Genomic DNA, 20152 nt, shown 5'->3' on the forward strand with positions numbered 1-20152 from the left:
GACAGATATTTGAGCACATACATCCTGCTAGTTATAAACCCACAATGCTAAATGTTTCGATTACGGTGGCTGGAATAACGCAAAACATTCAACACTTGGGAATTTAAAACACAACATCGAGCTGTTCTGTAAATTGTGCCATCCAGGGAGGATGCATTTTTAAAGTTATGTAGGCAAAGATTGGTTGGTAACTGCACGCTGTAGTGGTACAAATAGGGCTTGTAATAAAAACTATCCATCCATCCATCCATCCATCGATTTTCTTTACCGCTTATCCTCACCAGGGTCGCGGGCTGCTGGAGCCTATCCCAGCTATCTTCGGGCGGGAGGCGGCGTACACCCTGAACCGGTTGCCAGCCAATCAAAGGGCTAATAAAAACTAAGTAACTCCTAGTTGTGCCAGTGTCACCACGCTGCACTATTTGCACATCTGTTGTTGACCAATACTGGCCACTCATGCCAGAGCAGCATCTGCTCCATTTGCACACTGACTGAGGAGTATCTGCAACATTTGCACAATCAACATTGTCCCAGATTATCGTACTACTCGCTTGAAGTCTCGGAGCCCTTTACACAATGGTCATTGCACCGGACTATTGCAATATTAGTCATTCGAACTGCTCTGAGTGCTAGATGACTCTGCATCTTTTTGCACAATTGTCCCAAAAAAAAAAAAAAAAAAAATGTACCGGCATTACCAGATAACTAGCAACCCTTTATTGCTCAGTGATTGTTTTTCTCAATGTCTTTATGTCTCAAAAGTGTTCTCTGTTAATTGACTGTCTGTTGTCGTACCAGAGCGGCTCCAATTACCGGAGACAAATTCCTTGTGTGTTTTTTGGACATACTTGGCAAATAAAGATGATTCTGATTCTGATTCTGAGATAGCCACGGATAGAATGAAGGTCCATAGTATACAGTATATAGTGGGGGTGGGCTGACTCATGTCATAAAGTCCAAGTGCGTACCTGCGCTTTGTTTTAGCCATGCCCCAAAAATCTGGACAACTGAAAGAGTGAAAAAGAGTTTAATGCTTTTTCTCAACGATTCAGTAGCTACTATATTGTTCTCAGTCTTTGCACGTTTTCAGCAACAGAACCTATGCACGCACCACTTCCACGTTTGGGTGGAGGTAGCACATTAACCTCCGGTTGCCTGGCAAATGCATAGCGATAGCAATGACAGCATGAAACTCTTCAAAGTAGAGTCGTTGGCTAATGGAATTACGTAAAGTTAACATGAATGCCATTATACCGTATAATACCATTATAATTGCTAGTTATCCAAGTATCATTAAAGTAATCAAAGGGTCCTTATCTGATTTCATGAGGCATTCGCAGTATCACAGTATTTCCAAGCAACATACATACGTACGTGTGTGTAATTAAGACTTGCACAGCTTTAAGACACTCATTCAATTTTGTTTATAGACCACTTGGAAAAACAAAGTGTTGTACATAAAAATTGAACATAAATAGAATAGAAAGCCTTTATTTTCATTTTATGTGCAGATACAACGAAATAGTGGTGATGAAAACTTAAAACACAACCAATACCGTAACAAAATAATAACAACAAGCATATAGTACTTTCAAGATCAATGTTCTCACGGTTCGATTGTTTCTCGGTCCCCTGTGAGTGACCGGGGTTTCGTGACGGCAGCAGGTGGCACTAGATTGGATAGCCCAAGCCACGCAGCGCTGAGTGGGGAGGCATCCAGTGTCTCTACTTCCTGCGCAAGCTGAGAAGAGCCTGAGCCCCGACCCCCATCATGTGCTCGTTCTACAGAGGGACCATAGAGAGCATCCTGACCAACTGCATCACTGTGTGGTACGGAGCCTGCACCGCATCCTGCCGCAAGACTCTCCACCGCATAGTGGGGGCAGCTGAGAAGATCATTAGAACCTCTCTTCCCTCCCTGCAGGACATTTACAGCCCCTGCCTCACCCGCAAAGCCCTCCGCAGAGCGGGGGATGCCACCCATCCATCACACAGCCTCTTCAGTCTGGTGCCATCAGGGAGGAGACTGCGGAGTCTGCGGGCCAGGACTAGCTGACTCAAAGACAGTTTTATTCATCCATCCATTTTCTGAGCCGCTTCTCCTCACTAGGGTCGCGGGCGTGCTGGAGCCTATCCCTGCTATCATCGGGCAGGAGGCAGGGTACACCCTGAACTGGTTGCCAGCCAATCGCAGGGCACATACAACCAAACAACCATTTGCACTCACATTCACACCTACAGGCAATTTAGAGTCCCCAATTAATGCATGTTTTTGGGATGTGGGAGGCGGAGAGCCCAGAGAAAACCCATGCAGGCACGGGGAGAACATGCAAACTCCACACAGGGGATTGAACCCGGGTCCTTAGAACTGTGAGGCTGACGCTCTATTCATCAGGCTGCTAATTACTGTATCAATCAATCAAACTTTATTTCTAAGCGCTTTTCATACAAAAGGAAGCAACACAAAGCTTTTCACATTATTTAAAATATAAAAATAATCAAATCCGCCAATTATTAATTCGAAAACTATGCCAATTATTAGTAAAATTGCCATTATGGCTATGACTGCAGAGCTGGTAACCGATAGAAATTCACTCCCAGAACAATTTGTCTGAATTTCCATGTTTAAAATTATGTAAAAATATTACAGCAGGACAGTTATAGCAGTATATTATGTAATAGGATTCAAAATAAATTCTGCGTATTGTTCAATTTCACAACATAATCATTACTCTGTACTGGTTAATAAATCATGGCTTCAATATTTGTTATTTTCATTGTATTTATGGCATCATCCTTCTAATGGCGGAAGCATTTGCAGTCAAATGTTTTCTCTTGCATGCTATTTTTGTATTTTCCGTATTCAATGGTATCTTTTAGGTATTGTTGCTGAAATAATGTAAATTTCCCCATTGTGGGACTAATAAAGGTTATCTTACACTGTAAAGATTTATTATATTAATGTACTTTTAAATTATTGGTTCATTTTCTCAAGTGACATAGCAGCGGTAACGTACTAATTAATTTCCGGGTTCCGGTCCCTGTGTGGCTGTCTATTGTAGTGTATTTCAGTATTTTCCTTGATAGAAACATATTACTTTGCCTGCTATTTTGCTCTTCAAAGTTGTCTTATCTCTGCTATAACATGGATTACCACCCAATCACTTATTTTGGTATTTTGTGACTTCATGTGATAGCCTAGGAAATACTCTCATCCCCGTTTGTCCCCGTCTTATCCTCCGCCCGCCCTTCATGATAACAAAACTTGTCTAAAAGTGTAGCCTATTCGCTGTCATGGAGGCGATGATTCGTGACATATGCAGTGCTGACAACGGACACGAGGCGCACATTCGCCTCCGCGACTCGACATCTTATTAGCAGCTGTTAGCTGTAGCCTCATAGGTAGCTGGGCCAGCGCAAAATAGCAGCGGAAAACAGCGAGGTTGGGCGACAATAGGGACGCTCCAGTTTGGGCTGCTAGAAAGATGATGGAAAAGCCACGTGGTTCCCATAATTCATTGCGACATGCACATTTGAATTATTACAGTAAAAAAGATGTTCATATTTGTTATTAATGTGTGTTTATAATACCAGTAGTTTGGTAAATGTATGTGTTATTTAACAGCTATACTTATTTCACATTTATGGTTGATTTATGGCACTGTCATTATTAAACCATGGCTGTAGATTGTGTATAATATCGCGACCTCCCAGTCATTTCAACTGGATATTTAGCAAAGCTCTATAGGGCACTGCTTGTTAGAAAATGATTCTTTACTCTGAGGTATACACACTCACGAGCGACGCCCGTCGACGTTCAACATGTGACATGTTAGTTCGGTAGTTTTATTTCGGTGATGTCTTTCAGTCCGAAACTGAAAATGTTCTTTTAGGTAGTGATGGCGAGGTGAAGCTTCATGAAGCATCGTAACACTTCAGCCATTCGTTCTAGTCATGGTTCATTTCTTGACGCTTCATTGCACACGAAACAACCTGCTGGCCATGTGCATAATCGCAGGCAGCTGTATCTTTACCACATACAGTATGTGCTGCGTTGCATTTTTGCGTCTTTTTGGGTCTTGTGAATCACTATGTATTACAAAACAATGTTTGACCAAGTAATTTCCCAACATAAAGTGTAAAATATATTATTTTTTAACATATTCTGTGTGCTTAAAATGTTCATCATCACTGGTATGGCAGGTTGTATAATGTTTTTCTGTCACTGAAAATGGCATGGGCTTAAGAGGGCAGAGGATTTTGAAAGTGTTTATTTAGAAATAACAGTTTATCATTATTTTTGTTTTAAGTGATTCATTCAAGAGCAATGTTTTTAAATGGGGTACAGTAATTTCTCCTCTCCCAGTGAGGTTTTATTTTTCCTTGCTTTCTGTGAACACAATAAATACTTTCCCCATGAATAAAATAAGAAATGGTGGAAAATGCAGTTTTTGATAAACAAAGGTAATTGATAAGCCTCAATGATATTTCCTTATGTGGTGGGGTCTTGCTTGGGGTTCAAACTCAAGGGACCACCGTACCACAGGTTGAGAGTCGAGTCCACCAACTGGTGGGCTATTAGACCAGGGTGCGGGGTTAGCGGGCAGCAGCCTCTTTCGAAGGATTCCGAGGAGTGACGTAAAATCGCTATCTACTGTCCAAGCTGTTCAAACAGCTGTCAACACTCTCCAAACTCTTAGCCTATACAAACTACACAGTCTCTATCCAAACTGAGCTGACCGCAACTCCATTTTCTGAGCCGCTTATCCTCACAAGTGTCGCAGGAGTGCTGGAGCCTATCCCAGCTATCATCGGGCACTGACCACAACTCTACATAAAAAAAAAAAACGCACACACACACTGCATGAGGGGTTTAGATTGTTGTCAAACTTCGCGGCAAACCCTGAAACGCTTCCCGAATTGGTCACGTGGTACAGCCGGGCAGGGAGGCTTCTGACGTCATCACTTCCGGGTCCGCCCCTAAATGAAGCAAGCCTCGATACGTGCTTTGCGGAAACGTCCCCTGCATTACTCTCCACATCTCTTAACATCACTACTTTTAGGCTACAATCGGCGGAAACATTTCGGGGGCCGGAATTTTGGTCCATCACTACTTCACAGGGTCTCTAATGCTTCCTGGTTCATGTTCTTACGTGATGCTGCTGTCCCTTCTAAATCCCTAATAATCATTCAATCGATTAATCAAGACTTTAAACCGGTGTTGATGTTACCTCTCTCTAGTTACGTCTTCTTTATGTAATGTCGTCTGTAGCGGTTATGTAATGTGCCTATTTTCACAAAGCAGTGAGTAGAAAGTTAAAAAGTCGTCTGAAGAATACATACTCAAGAAAAGTACAGATACCTGACAAATGGACTTAAGCACACTAAGGAAGTATTTGTACGCACTACTGATAACAGTAGCTCTGCAACAAACATACTTTACTGTGGCCCATTGAAGTAAAGCACCAAGGACTGACTGTTTGACTTCAATACACTACTTATGTTCATTTACTGTTGTCTAGATTTAATTGAGTCGGCATGTGATGCAGTGCTGATAAACGACGAAACACAACATCCAAGCACAAACAAGACACGCAAAGCAGAACGACATCCAGGCGGACAAGCCAAAGGGATCTGTGAAAGTCCACTTTGATGTGGCCTTATCTGAGCTGATAATACATTCAAAGGTTTTTTCGGGGTCTCTTCTGGGAGCAGATTTTGTCACAACACCAGAGAAGACAGCTGATGCATTTTGGCTGGCGCGTTTCAGCAACCGCTTTTCCCTCCAGAAAAAAGTGGTAGCAAAAACGCTTATTTTTTGTTTAAAATGTCTTACTTTAACCAGGATCCCTCGCCGCATTGTGGCCGTGGTCTGTTATATGCCGGTCTCAGTGCCGTAAAATGCGTAAATCCACGCTGGCTGGCAACATCTGCTTCTGCTAACCCACCTAGTTAGCTTAGCTACTAGATAGCGGTAGCTGGCTAGCGGTTGTCAATCATCTGCCACGATGTGTTGAATGAATCTTGCATAACTTATCCAATTCATCTGCCGCCCTCGCAATCTACCATAAACATCCATGCAGCTCCTCATGGCCATTAGACCAGATGCCTTTTTCCGAGGAGATGATCGTCTCGGTGGAGACCACGGCTCCATGATCCATGTGATTGGGTACAACTCTGGCTACAACTGTAAGTCGAAGTGATGGTGGAAGTAAACAAAGCATAACACACAATTTGACATTTCAGAATCAGAATCATCTTTATTTGCCAAGTATGTCCAAAAAACACACAAGGAATTTGTCTCCGGTAGTTGGTGCCGCTCTAGTACGACAACAGACAGTCAATTGGCAGAGAACACTTTGGAGACATAAAGACACTGACAAAAAAAAAAAACAGTCACTGAGCAGTAAAGGGTTGCTAGTTCTTTGGTAAAGCCGGTACATTTTTTATTTTTATTTTTTGACAATTGTGCAAAAAGATGCAGTCCTCAAGCACTTAGAGCAGTTCGAATGACTAATATTGCAATAGTCCGGTGCAATGACCATTGTGCAAAGGGCGCCGAGACTTCAAGGAGCGTATGCGGTTTAAAGTGATGAGTAGTGCGATAATCATAAAGTTTTTACAGTAACTTACTGGCAGCAATGTTGCCAATAAGTGAATGTAATTCCAGTTTAGAGTAACTTACTGGCAAAAAAAAATAAAATAAAAAGTGGGAGGAGAGTAGTCTGAATTGGATTCTGGAGTCATTCACCAGTTCATACATTGTACTCATCCACCAGAGCAGTATTTACTGGCGATTAGCTTACTTGAATCTGTTGACACTCTGCATAGCACCAATTGGCTCCTGTTTCTTGACCTCAACAATGAGCTTCATCCTATGGAAACATACTGTAACTACCTCACTACGTTTATATAATAGAAGCATATACAACAATGCTTTTCTTCAACGATGCCGCATTGTTAGTGTTCAGTATTTCTACATAATAGATTCTTATGATCATTCTCTTTCTTGAATAATCATATTTTCTTGCCTTTTTTTTTTTATATCTACACGTGTCTTGTTATTTACACTGAAACGCTCAAATACTTTAAATCCATGAATATTACAAAGCACGCTCACTGGCGCAGACAGCCCCTTTGGTTAAATACACCGCTGGGCGCGTCTGCAAAAATACAACAGATTTGCGTTTGTCAGGAAAATAGAGCCCTTTGAGTTTCTGCTGCTATTACCTTTAAAGAATGCAAATTGGTTGACTCACAAGGAAGTTGAAAACGAGCAAACAGCAACAGTTTGGAAAAAAAGCAGGCACTGGTTGCCTGCTGCAATGGTGCATCTATAAAGATCGTTGTCCATTTTTGAAAATCGTCGGAAAATGGCCAGATAGAATTATTACGGTACATGACTGAGTCTGATGAAAAGTGATACCGTTCAATCAGAAATTAATCTGGGAATGCCGGCAACAAAGTCATTTCGCACATTCAATAACAACAAGCCTTGATTCACTGCCAAACTTAAGCAGCTTCGCCAAGCCAAGGAGGACGCATATCAAAGCGGGGACAGGGTCCTGTATAATCGAGCTAGAAACCAGCTGACTAAAGAAATTAACATTGCAAAGAAGAACTATGCAGCAAAGTTGGAAAAACAGTTTAGCTCTAACGACTCTAAATCAGTCTGGCATGCATTCCAATCGCTGACAAATTACAAGCGACGATCCCCCCCAAGCTGAGAACAATAGCAAACTAGCCAACGACTTGAATACCTTCTACTGCAGATTTGAAAAGGACACTTTCACACCCCACACCCACCCAGCCGCACCACCGACCACTATCACTCCACCGACTTCTGCGTTAACCATCCGCGAACAGGATGTGAGACGGATCTTCAAACAACAAAAGATTAACAAAGCGGCAGCCCCAGACCATGTGCCCCCATCCTGCGTCAAAGTCGCTCCAGTCTTCATACAGATTTTCAATAGATCTCTGGAACTGTGCGAAGTACCATCCTGTTTCAAACGCTCCACCATCATTCCAGTCCCCAAGAAACTTACAATCTCGGGTCTAAATGATTATAGGCCTGTCGCCTTGACATCTGTGGTTATGAAGTCCTTTGAACGTCTCATGCTGGACTACCTCAAGAGCGTCAGAGGTCCCCTGCTGGACTCCCTGCAGTTTGCCTACCGAGCGAACAGGTCTGCGGATGATGCAGTCAACTTTGGACTGCACTTCATCCTAGAACACCTCGACAGTGCAGGGAGCTACGCGAGGATCCTGTTCGTGGACTTCAGCTCAGCATTCAACACCATCATCCCTGAACTCCTTTCCTCCAAGCTTCTCCAGCTCAGCGTCTCACCTTCCATCTGCCAGTGGATTTACAGCTTCCTGACGGACAGGACCCAGCAGGTGAGGCTGGGGGAGGCCACCTCATCCACACCCAGCATCAGCACTGGGGCACCCCAAGGTTGTGACCGCTCCGCTGCTCTTCTCTCTCTACACGAACGACTGCACCTCAGCGCGCCTGGCTGTCAAACTCCTGAAGTTTGCAGATGACACCACTGTCATCGGCCTCATCGAGGACGGTGACGAGTCTGCATATCGACAGGAAGTGGAGCGGCTGGAGCTGTGGTGCGGCCGACACAACCTGGAGCTGAACACGCTCAAGACTGTAGAGATGATCGTGGACTTTAGGAGGCATCCTTCGCCACAGCTGCCCCTCACACTGTCCAGCTGCCTTGTGTCAACTGTCGAGACCTTCAAGTTCCTGGCAATTACAGTCTCTAAGGACCTGAAGTGGGCGACCATCATCAACTCCGTCCTCAAAAAGGCCCAGCAGAGGATGTACTTCCTGCGGCTTCTGAGAAAACACGGCCTGCCGCAGGAGCTGCTGAGGCAATGCTACACGGCGGTCATCGAATCAGTCCTGTGTTCTTCCATTACAGTCTGGTTTGGTGCTGCTACAAAAAGGACGAACTCTGACTGCAACGGACAATCAAAACTGCTGAAAGGATTGTCGGTACCCCCCTACCCACCCTTGAGGACTTGCACGCTGCCAGAACTAAGACAAGAGCGTGCAAAATCCTCTCGGACCCTCCACATCCCGGTCACCGGCTCTTCCAGCTCCATCCCTCAGGTACCGATCAATGCAAACTAGAACTAGCAGACATTCCATCAGCTTCTTCCCTTTTGCAATCAACTTCTTAAACACCTAACCTACAATTCCATTACAACATGCTTGCAATTTTTTGTCTTGAGTTTGTTGTCACATTTCTGTGGGGCCAATTATATATTACTCGTGCACTCACTGTAGTACTCTCGCCACGCTGCACTATTTGCATATCTGTTGTTGACCAATTCTGGCCACTCATGCCAGAGTAGCATCTGCTCCATCTGATCCATTTGCACACTGACTGAGGAGTATCTGCAACATTTGCACAATCAACATTGTCCCAGATTATTTGTACCACTCGTCACTTTAAATACACTTAAATACACTAAACACACTTTAAATACACAAGCATACACTTCTTGAAGTCTCGGCGCCCTTTGCACAATGGTCATTGCATCGGACTATTGCAATATTAGTCTTTCGAACTGCTCTAAGTGTTAGAGGACTCTGCATCTTTTTGCACAATTGTCAAAAAAATAATAATAAATGTACCGGCATTACCAGATAACTAGCAACCCTTTATTGCTCAGTGACTGTTTTTTGTCAATGTCTTTATGTCTCAAAAGTATTCTCTGTCAATTGACTTTCTGTTGTCGTACTCGAGCGGCTCCAACTACCAGAGACAAATTCCCTGTGTGTTTTTTGGACATACTTGGCAAATAAAGATGATTCTGATTCTGATATCATTTTAAATTTGGTTGGGCCTCAATATGGATGGGACCATGGCGAAAAGGACAAGCCATGTCGCTTCAGATGAGATGAGACTGGTAGAAAGTCAGAGTTGAGCATAGAAAAGTTGATAGCAAGCAGGTTAGGTTCACAGAGTCTAGTACAGTAGTGACTGATTCTGAATTTCTTGTACCGGCTCTCTTCAATGGGTAAGTAGACTAGACTTTCCCTCACCTCACCTCAGGGGGAACTTCCTCCAAGTTTCCCTCAATACTTGCTGCAGGAATACCCCCTTGACTTCCATGAAATGTTTGGTACTGCTATTATTTAAAGCGCTCACACCTTGAGGTGCTTCCTCAAACAATGCTGTGGTCCACTCAAAATATAGTTCTAAAAGAGCTGACTGTTTGGAAAAAGCAGGGACCAGTTGTTCTGATGAAAACTGTTGCCATGATAACATTCACGCTTATATGTTTGGAAGCCAGCCATTGTTTATTAGATATCACATCCTTAACCGATGCATGAATTCCCCTAAAGGACGCTAATGGGTTTGCTAATGTTTTACCATTTGCAACAGTTTTGAAGATTGGTCAGTTGGTGGTCAACAACTGGGTCCCAAAGTTAAAATAGCGCTAACACAAAGTCCGTTTGTCTCTGTTTCTCATAAAGTTCCCTTTTGTTTGCTTATGAAAGGGGAATGAGTGAAAATGTCAAAAAGGAGCAAGAAGTGGAGTTTGTGCAGATGAACAATCACATTTTCTCTTTCATTTATGGCTTGCTTGTCAAAAAGGTTTTGGAGTAATTTGAGCCTTTGTTTCACTGCACCAACATCTACCTTATCCACTTTACACTCACTAACAGTCAATTGGAATTTTGTTGAATCGGCCTATTTGGTGGCATGGTGGTTGACTGGTTAGCACTTCTGCTTCACAGTTCTGGGGACCCGGATTAAAATCCGGCTTCGGCTGTGTGGAGTTTGCATGTTCTCCACTTGCCTGCGTTGGTTTTCTCTGGGTACGCTGATTTCCTCCCACATCCCAAAAATATGCATGCTAGGTTAATTGAAGATTCTAAATTGCCCGCAGGTGTGAATATGAGTGTGAATGGTTGTTTGTTTATATGTGCCCTGCGATTGGCTGGCGACCAGTTCAGGGTGTATCCCACCTCTTGCCCAAAGATACAGCGGCTGAAATAAGTATTTAACACATCACCATCTAGCTCATTAAATATATTTACAAAGGTGTTATTGACATGAAAATTTCACCAGATGTTGGGAACAACCCAAGTAATCCATACATAGAAATAAAGTAGAACAAACAACAGCTTTTGTTTGCAATGAAAGCTTCAAGACGCCTTCTGTATGGAGAAACTAGTCGCATGCATTGCTCTGGTGTGATTTTGGCCCATTCCTCCACACGAGCAGTCTTGAAATCTTCAAGGTTCCGTGGGCTTCCTTGAGTTTCAGTTCTTTCCATATATTTTTGATTGGATTCAAGTCAGGTGATTGGCTGGGCAATTCGAGCAGCTTTGTTTTCTTTCTTTGAAACCAATTGAGAGTTTCCTTGGCAGTATGTTTTGGATCATTATCCTGCTGAAATGTCTACCCTCGTTTCATTTTCATCATCCTCGTAGATGGCAACAGATTTTGTCAAGAATGTCTCGGTGCATTTGCCCATTCATCCTTCCTTCAATAATGTGAAGTTTATCTGTACCATTTAATGAAAAGCAGCCCCACACCATCATGTTCCCACCTCTAAACTTCACCGTTGGTATGGTGTTTTTAGGGTGATGTGCAATGCCATTTCTCCTCCAAGCGTGGTGTGCATTATGGCATCCAAACAGTTCAATTTTGCTCTCATCCGACCATACTATATTATCCCTGTATTTAACTGGCTTGTCTAAATGTTGTTCAGCAAACTTTAAATGAGCTTTGACATACTTTTTTTTCAAGCAATGGCGTCTTCTGTGGTGAGCGTGCATACAGGCCATGGCGGTGGACTACATTACTCACTGTTTTCCTTGTGACAACAGTACCTGCTAATTCCAGGTCTTTTTGAAGCTCTCCACATGTGGTCCTTGGCTCTTGGACAACTCTTCTGATTATTCTTTGCACTCCTCTGTCAGAATTCTTGCGAGGACCACCTGATCGAAGCAAATTTATGGTGGTATGATTGGCTTTCCACTTACGTATTATGGCCCCAACCGTGCTCACTGGACCGTTCAGAAGCTTAGATATGCGCCTGTAACCAATGCCATCTTTATGTTTTGGAACAATTAGTTTGCGATGGTCTTGAGACAGTGCACAGCTCTTACCCATCATGAGATGTGTCTTGACTCACACCTTGGCAATGAGACCTTTTTAGTGGCCATCAATTAGGACTGAACCAGGTGATTTTCATTTGCACTGACAAGGGGCTGGATTGCTATTTGATTATTGATAGATTTTAGGTGTTGTCTTAACTTTCCATGCCTTTTTGCATCTCCCTTTATGTGTTCAATACTTTTTCCCTGTGTCATTTCACATTTTTACACAACTTAATTTCTGATCTTATTTGTTCGACTTTCTTTGTGTGTATGGATTACTTGGGTTGTTCCCAACATCTGGTGAAATCTTCAGGTCAATTGCACCTTTGGAAGTACAGTATATTTAGTGAGAAAAATGGTGACATGTTAAATACTTATTTCAGCTGAGCGAGCAGTAAATGAAAGAGAATATGTGATTGAACACATTTTCATTTGAGTATCAGATTCTCGTCTTTCACTTGGAATTTTTCACAGAGACACAGTTCACAGTATTACAAACAGCTCTCAGTATGATACCGGGAAGTTATATGCCACTGCTAACGACAACCACAAAAATGAACATTGTCATGATGAATAGACATAATGAAACCCCAGAAGAACTTTGATAGAAAACCCACAAAAACATGCAACCCAGAAATGCTAATTAAATAATAATAAACATATGATCGCTCTTTCAATCGTATTTTGTCATAAATTTAGTATGACCCTAGGAGGACTTAATGGAGGGTTAGAGCTAATATAACTATTGGCTTGGAGAGTCAGCAGTGAACGCCATGGACTGTATTGTATAAGCAGTTGAAGTTCCCCTGAGCTCCCTTCAGCACAAGACCAGCACACGTTGAAGTACAGTCCAAAAATATGGAACTTTTTAGTACACTTCAAAGATTACATGAACTTTTATGTATTCATACATGGCTGGATTCATTCTAACTTTTGGTGCAGCTAGTCTAACCTGATTTTGGTGAATTTGATTGAGGTGCAGGTAGACTGATACGGATGCTCCATGGACATGAGTGGTTGATCAGACGTATTTCATTATATCGAACCCTCTGAATCATTGAATAAAGTAAATAATTCAACACATTGTTATTATTATTATACGTACTGGCCAGTGCGCAGCTATGGGGTAGTGGAGGGCAGGGGATGGGAACGAACGATCGTTGGAGTGGACGCTTGTAGGTAAGGTCTGCGGACATATTTAAGTCGTCATCGGTTTTCACCATCTCACCAGCTAACGTTCAATGCTCCAGTCACGCACAGATTGCTGCGTCCTCTTCCGTATATTGAGACGTCTCCATGCGAAACTAGTGTGCCGCTTTTAAAGGAAATGAAAAAGATGGCTTCGATTGGACAGGAAGAAATCGGCTCTGACGACGCCCACACCAGCCTAGCTGTCCCACTTTTAAATGTGCTGGGGGTACGCCGGTTCACAAAATTATCAGAACTGTTGCTTTTTTTCCCCCACACAATGCTTTGGGTGTTTCTTCCAAACAACATATCTTTGGTTTCATCCGTCCACAGAATGGTTTCTCAGTCGTAATGTGGAACACCCTGGCACTTTTGCAAACTTCAAACAGCAGTGGCTTCCTCCGTGGCGTCCTCTAATGACATCCATTCTTTTTTAATGTTATTGTAGATTTGTCAACAGAGATATTAGGTTATGACAGAGATTTATCTAAGTCTTTAGCCGACACTGTAGGTCTTCACCTCATTGAGCAATCTGCACTGTGCTCTTGTACTCTTTACAGGACGGCCATTCATAGGCCGAGTAACAACAGTGCAGAACCTTACGCCGTTTTACCGTGGAGTGATGACCATCAAGCCTTTAAGCAATAGCTTTGTGATCCTTTCCACCTACATGCAAGTTTGCAATTCTTAATTTTATGTATTCTGAGAGCTCTTTTGTGCAAGGCATGGCTCACATCGGGCAATGTTTTTTGCGAGTAGAAACTCAAGCTCAGGGCAGCTTTAACCAACACAACATCTCCTCACATGGATTGGAATGTTGGCTGACTCCTGACTCTGATTAGCTCTCGGAGAAGTCCTTAAGGTAAAACTTAAGTATGTAAATCCCTAGGGCATATACTTTGTAATTTCTGTTTACATGGTATATACAACAAAAACATGAAAACATAACTGTTTCTGTGTAGTTTAAGCAAACTGTTTGTCTATTGTTGTGACTTAGCTGAAGATCAATCACATTTTAATACCAATTTATGCAGAGATCAAGGTAAATCCAAAGGGTTTACATACTTGCTCCTGCAACTGTACATTGATTACAACTTTGTTAAATTCCGACCTTATTATCGTTACATTCGAACATTGTTAATGTTACACTTTAGCTTTATTCTTGTTACATTATGACTTTGTTACATTATGGCTTCATTCTCATTCAGTTAATACTGTGTTATATTAAGACTTTTGTCTCAGACATTGCAATGTTGTTCTCCTTACATTACTACTTCATTGTTGTTACATAACAACATTTCTCCCAGAATTTGTTCTTCAAAACACTGTGTAATTACATAACATTTTGGTTACCCTCTTATAAAAATACCCTATCTAAAGAGAAAGTTAGTTAGTTGTAATAAAAATATTGTTCACCATCGCGTACCGTACATCAAGATATCAGTTCTGTTTGAGTATATTTTATGCTCTGCTCTATCTAGTAGCTTACATAGTGATGTAGAGTAAAGGTGTTTTATAAGTCAGATTTTAAGTTTCATAAGCATTTGCAAAAACAACTGCAGAGACGATACATATTTAACTGACATCGCCATGAAATGGTAACATCAATGTAAGGACATTGAATTACGGCAAACACTGGTCGAGGAACGAGGACGTTCCAAAGAGTGAATAATGTGAATAATGTTACAAAATTAAAAAGTCACTTACTCGTAGTACTCTGCCGCTGGGGTGATCTTGTACTTGGCGTAAGAGGTACCATTTCCCAGGACGGAGCCATTGATTGCCTTGGGGTCAGTGCAGTTGGGGCTGTTCCAGGGGTTGTCACATTCGAGCCATGGCAGCTTGCGGGTCATTGAGGAGAACAGGTAGTAGAGTGACCAAGCAATGATGACGTTGTAGTAGAATCCCACGTAAAGGGCGATGACGATCACTGTGTAGCCCACGCCTGTGGAGCAAGGCTGTGTCAGCATTTGCAATAACTTATCCAAAGGGTTGTATATGTTGCAAACCCACAGAATCAACCCAGCTGAGCTATTAATTTTTCTACCAAGAAATGTAATGACGCAAAAATTATTCCTTGTCATGACCCGATCGTACCTCACTTATTCCAGTCAAATTGCTCTGATGTGATATAATATTAGTGTTACAGAGTACTTCTCAACTGACTCTCAGCATTCATTTGTTTTTTAAGTGGTTAAGAGTGTTTTTTAATATTTTTCCCCTCACATGTTCTTAGCTAAAAACCAAAATATTAGTTGCCTAGTTTTGATACTACAGAGTACAGTGTGAGGGTCACATTGAAAAGAAAACAAAATAGTACTTGAATAACATCGAATAATTTAATAAGAATAAAGTAGTCAAAATAAAGTAATAAATAAAGTTAATCAAAAGTATGAATCCTGTCTTGGTGCAAGACAATCAGAGGCAGAGGAAGGCAGGTTATCATTCCATACAATGGAAACGGGAGGTTTTTTTGGACTCGATGAATTTTCATTGTTGTGGTAACACTCGCTTACGATGCAGCAAGCCGCTGGCAGAACGGCGTTTTTTCCGTAGATGCACAACTGAGACACTTAAGTGAACGTTAACTGTTTATTACATTCGCTAGCCTGCGAGCTAACAAGCTAGCGAGCTAAGGGCTAGAGTTAAAAAGCTCAATGGACCACGGTGACATCGTTAAAACGTCAGCACTCTTGAGTTGTGTGTGTTCGCCACATAACACACACACACACACACATTCATGTAAGTTAACTGTTTATAAACCTTAACCACAGCGGCACACGTTATCAATATTCAGGCAGTAGATGACTTCAGCGAACTCATTTGTCATTTGATTGAAAGGTAAAGGTCTCACGTCACAGTCCAGCAGCTCAACGGCGGGCCTTATTCTACATTTTATTTATCCTTTATTTAACCAGGTAAAAGGTTATTGAGAAAAAAACTTTTTTTCAAAAGCCAAGAGGCAGCAGAAATTATACACTACATAACGTGACAACATTCAAACAAATAAAAATAAAGAATAACAAAAATAACAGTGATATTAAAATTTATGGCATCTGATTTAAAAACAGTGACAAAGCCAAGATGCTTTAGAGTACATGTTGTTTTTTTCATTCAAATCTGGCAGCCTTGAAGAGATCTTTTGAGCCTCTTTCGTTGGATAAATGACTCCATAACAATGTGCCAAATGTTTAATATTTCTGGGATTTTATTATATTTTTTAATTATCTAAGATATTTTATTTATTGTTCTACTTTACAATGCCAATGTTCATTGTTCTTTATAATTGAAAGGTAACTGTTCTTAAAAATTATGTACTTGAATTATTATGCTCTATATCATTATATCAGTGGAATAAAACAAATATATAGTCCTAAAAGATTTGCTATCATGTCAGGCTGAAACGTAATATATTGAGCAAGAGCAATGGATAACACAAAAATACTGTACAAATTTTACTAATAAAAATCTGCAATATAGCGGGACCGCAAAGCAATAACTTTCAAATAGAGAAGGGTTAATATATCTTTATTGTGTGATGATAAGTTCTGTCATTGTTCCAGGGCTGGGACTCAGGGTTTCCTGTCATGTGAATCCTGGGACTCACATAGTCTCAAGTGTAAAATTATGTATGAATGTCCTTTCTTGTTTCCAGTCATGTGAATGCTGGGACTCACATAGTCTCCAGTGTAAAATGATCTATGAATGTCCTTTCTTGGTTTTCAATTAAATTGTTTTTCTTTACACTTTGATATGGATTGGTCTGAAATAATAAAGACCTGCAAGACTGTGTGGTTGGTCCGCTGAAGATGAACCCTTCACTTGTCAGTCAAATATATGTTGACGTTCGCTGTAGTCAACTACTAGCTGAATAATGTGTGCCACTGAGGTTATCCTTAAAAAAAAAAAAATAATAATAATAAATAAAAACAGTTAACTTTCCTGTGTTTGTGTTAATTGGGAACTAACCAGAGGTGGCTAGAGTAGCCAAATATTGTACTCAAGTAAAAGTACTGTTACTTTAGAACAATATGACTCAAGTAAAAATAAAAAGTAGTCATCCAAATATTTACTTGAGTAAGAATAAGAAAGTACTAAATGAAAAAACTACTCAAGTAAAGAGTAATTTGTGAGTAACTTCTGATTTAAAAAAAATAAATTTAAATCAGAGCATAAACATCAAATAAAAATAATAATATATGGGAGTCGACACACACACACACCTGCCACCATTTTACATTTTAAGTGGCCAAAAAACAACAACACATGGATTGGGCCCTACAGAAACATCAATTGCTTTATTCACTTAAATGACTTCATGAAGAAGCTGTTTGCTGACTAAACTTCGTGATTGTGTGTGCGACACCATAGGGATAGTACTAATTTTCCCATATCCACTGCCAAAACAGCAGTAGAGACATCTGCAATTTACTGCAATGTGTTTTCTCAAGTTAGAAGTGGGCTGAAATATCCAAGTTTGGGCAGTCACAATTGAAGAACTGCATGACAAAGCTGATGTTTTTTGGTCTGTAAACACACTCATGGGGATGGTTTTACCCCCCAAAATGAGTCATTTTGATTGGGTCGCGAAGGCTACGTGTGCGGTCATGCGACTGCCTTGTATCGTCTGATTGGTGAATTGGAGTCAAATGACACTAGTGACCCCGTTTGATTGACGCAAGGGCCGCCCTATGCGGAAGTCGAAGATGGAGTCTAAAAATTGCCGCGCATAAGCATGAATGGATGGCATGTCGATCATTGTAACGGAGTAAAAGTATCGATCCTTTTTCACATAAAAACTCAAGTAAAAGTAAAAAGTACAGTCCATTTAAAGTACTATGAAAGTACTTTAAAAGTACAGTTTATCGAAAATGTTACTTGAGTAAATGTAACGGAGTAAATGTAGCGCGTTACTACCCACCTCTGGGACTAACACACACAACAACTCGGAGAAAGGCGCTGACGTTTAAAGCAACTTTGTCGCAGTGGAGCGAGCTGTTTAACTCCTTAGCTCGCTACCTCATTAGCTTGTGGGCTAGCGAACATAATAAAGAGTTAACTTTCCCGTGCGTGTGTGTTAATTGGGGACTAACACACAAAACAACTCGGAGTGAAGCGCTGACTTTTTCAACGACATCGCCACGGTAGATAGTAGTTGTTTGAGTCACTATGACCTCTTAACCAAGTCCATCCATCCATCCATTTTCTGTACCGCTTATCCTCAGAAGGGTCGCGGGCGTGCTGGAGCCTATCCCAGCTATCTTCAAGCGGGAGGCAGGGTACGCCCTGAACTAGTCGCAAGCCAATCCCAGGGCACATATAAACAAACAATCATTCGCACTCACATTCACACTTATGGGCAATTTAGAGTCTTCGATTAACCTACCATGCATGTTTTTGCGATGTGGGAGGAAACCGGAGTGCCCGGAGAAAACCCACGAAGGCACGGGGAGAACATGCAAACTCCACACAGGCGAGGCCGGGATTTGAACCCAAGTCCTCTGTGAACTGTGAAGCTGATGTGCTAACCAGTCGCCCACCGTGCCGCTTAACCAAGTCTCAAAATAAAAATGGTATGGTCTTATTATTATTATTATTTCATTTCAACCTAGTTGGTGAAATGCATTTACTTTTTGACATCTGAGTCACAATCAGTCTTTATGTCTTTATGTCCCAAAAGTGTTCTCTGTCAATTGACTGCCTGTTGTCGTACTAGGGCGGCTCCAATTACGGGAGACAAATTCCTTGTGTGTTTTTTGGACATACTTGACAAATAAAGATGATTCTGATTCTGATTCAAATAGCTCACCTTTTCTGAGACTGGCAAAGCACTATTAGGTCAATCTCAGTCATCAAGGAAGTAACCTACTAACTAACAAACTGACAGACAAACACAGATTACAGTGTAAAGACATGCATCTTCTTTTTACCATCTGAGGCACGATAGAACATTTTAATCTTCCTGAGAATCAAAAATAGTATCCTATAAATCGTCATCCTCCATGAACCAGGAAGTAACCTGATGGTTGAGAAAACGAATAAGGTGCTCTGCAAATGTGTCACTTTAGTTAATTGTTCACTTTTGGGCTTTTGCGTCATGATGGAACTTTGCCCTTCTCAAAGTGAAAAAAATGGCAGAGTCCAGTGATCATCACGGTTCCACCTTGGTGAAGATCCTTGTTCTAGTGAGTGAAAATTTAGTTTACCCTAATTTTCTTTGTGAAGGCAGAATTTTGTATTGTATCGCTATTGAGTGCAGAAGTCAAAGGAAAGCATGATGATGAGAATTATCTTGTGTACAAAATGTGTGGTGCAAATTCAAGTTCACCTTTAAAGATGGGGCAGATCTTCCACACAGTGGCTGCCCCCTCCCTGGTGTACTGGCCCAGGGCCAGTTCCATGTAGAACAATGGCATCCCCGCGATGACCAAGAAAAGAATGTAGGGAATCAAAAAGGCTCCTGGAAAAAAAACAGAAATAATTGCGTTTGGGGGAAAAAAGACAATCAAGTGAGCATAGCACCCTGTGGTGTGGATGTGTGACATAACCATGCGGAAATGTCACATTGATTCAGTGCACAATAGAATTAAAGAACTAACGGAACAAGACCATTCATGATAATTAGAGGTGACAGGTTGATGATAGAATTAGGCTCAGGGCTTGTATGTTGACGAGGTGGCCATCTTGAGATTCTAAGAACACCAACACGTGCACGTGTGCAGGCAGGGAAGGCTAGCAGGTATGTTCACGCGGCACAACAAGGAAATTATCTCAAGTAATTGGATTTTCCCTCATGTTGCAAACGACACATTATGTACAGTAATAAAT

General features: G+C 41.5%; 1 protein-coding gene across 1 annotated transcript in view; it reads right to left on the minus strand.

The window, feature by feature from the left end:
- slc6a2 (solute carrier family 6 member 2) overlaps window positions 1-20152 on the minus strand; it is a 73742-nt gene that overhangs the window by 45072 nt on the left and 8518 nt on the right. The window contains exons 3-4 of the mRNA XM_061668877.1: window positions 19653-19784; window positions 15032-15269 (exon numbers count right to left, since the gene is read on the minus strand). Of these exons, the coding sequence (XP_061524861.1) occupies window positions 15032-15269; window positions 19653-19784 (370 nt within the window). The remainder of the gene's footprint in view (window positions 1-15031; window positions 15270-19652; window positions 19785-20152) is intronic.

Source organism: Phycodurus eques, chromosome 2 (assembly GCF_024500275.1).
Source record: "Phycodurus eques isolate BA_2022a chromosome 2, UOR_Pequ_1.1, whole genome shotgun sequence".
NCBI lineage: Eukaryota > Metazoa > Chordata > Actinopteri > Syngnathiformes > Syngnathidae > Phycodurus > Phycodurus eques.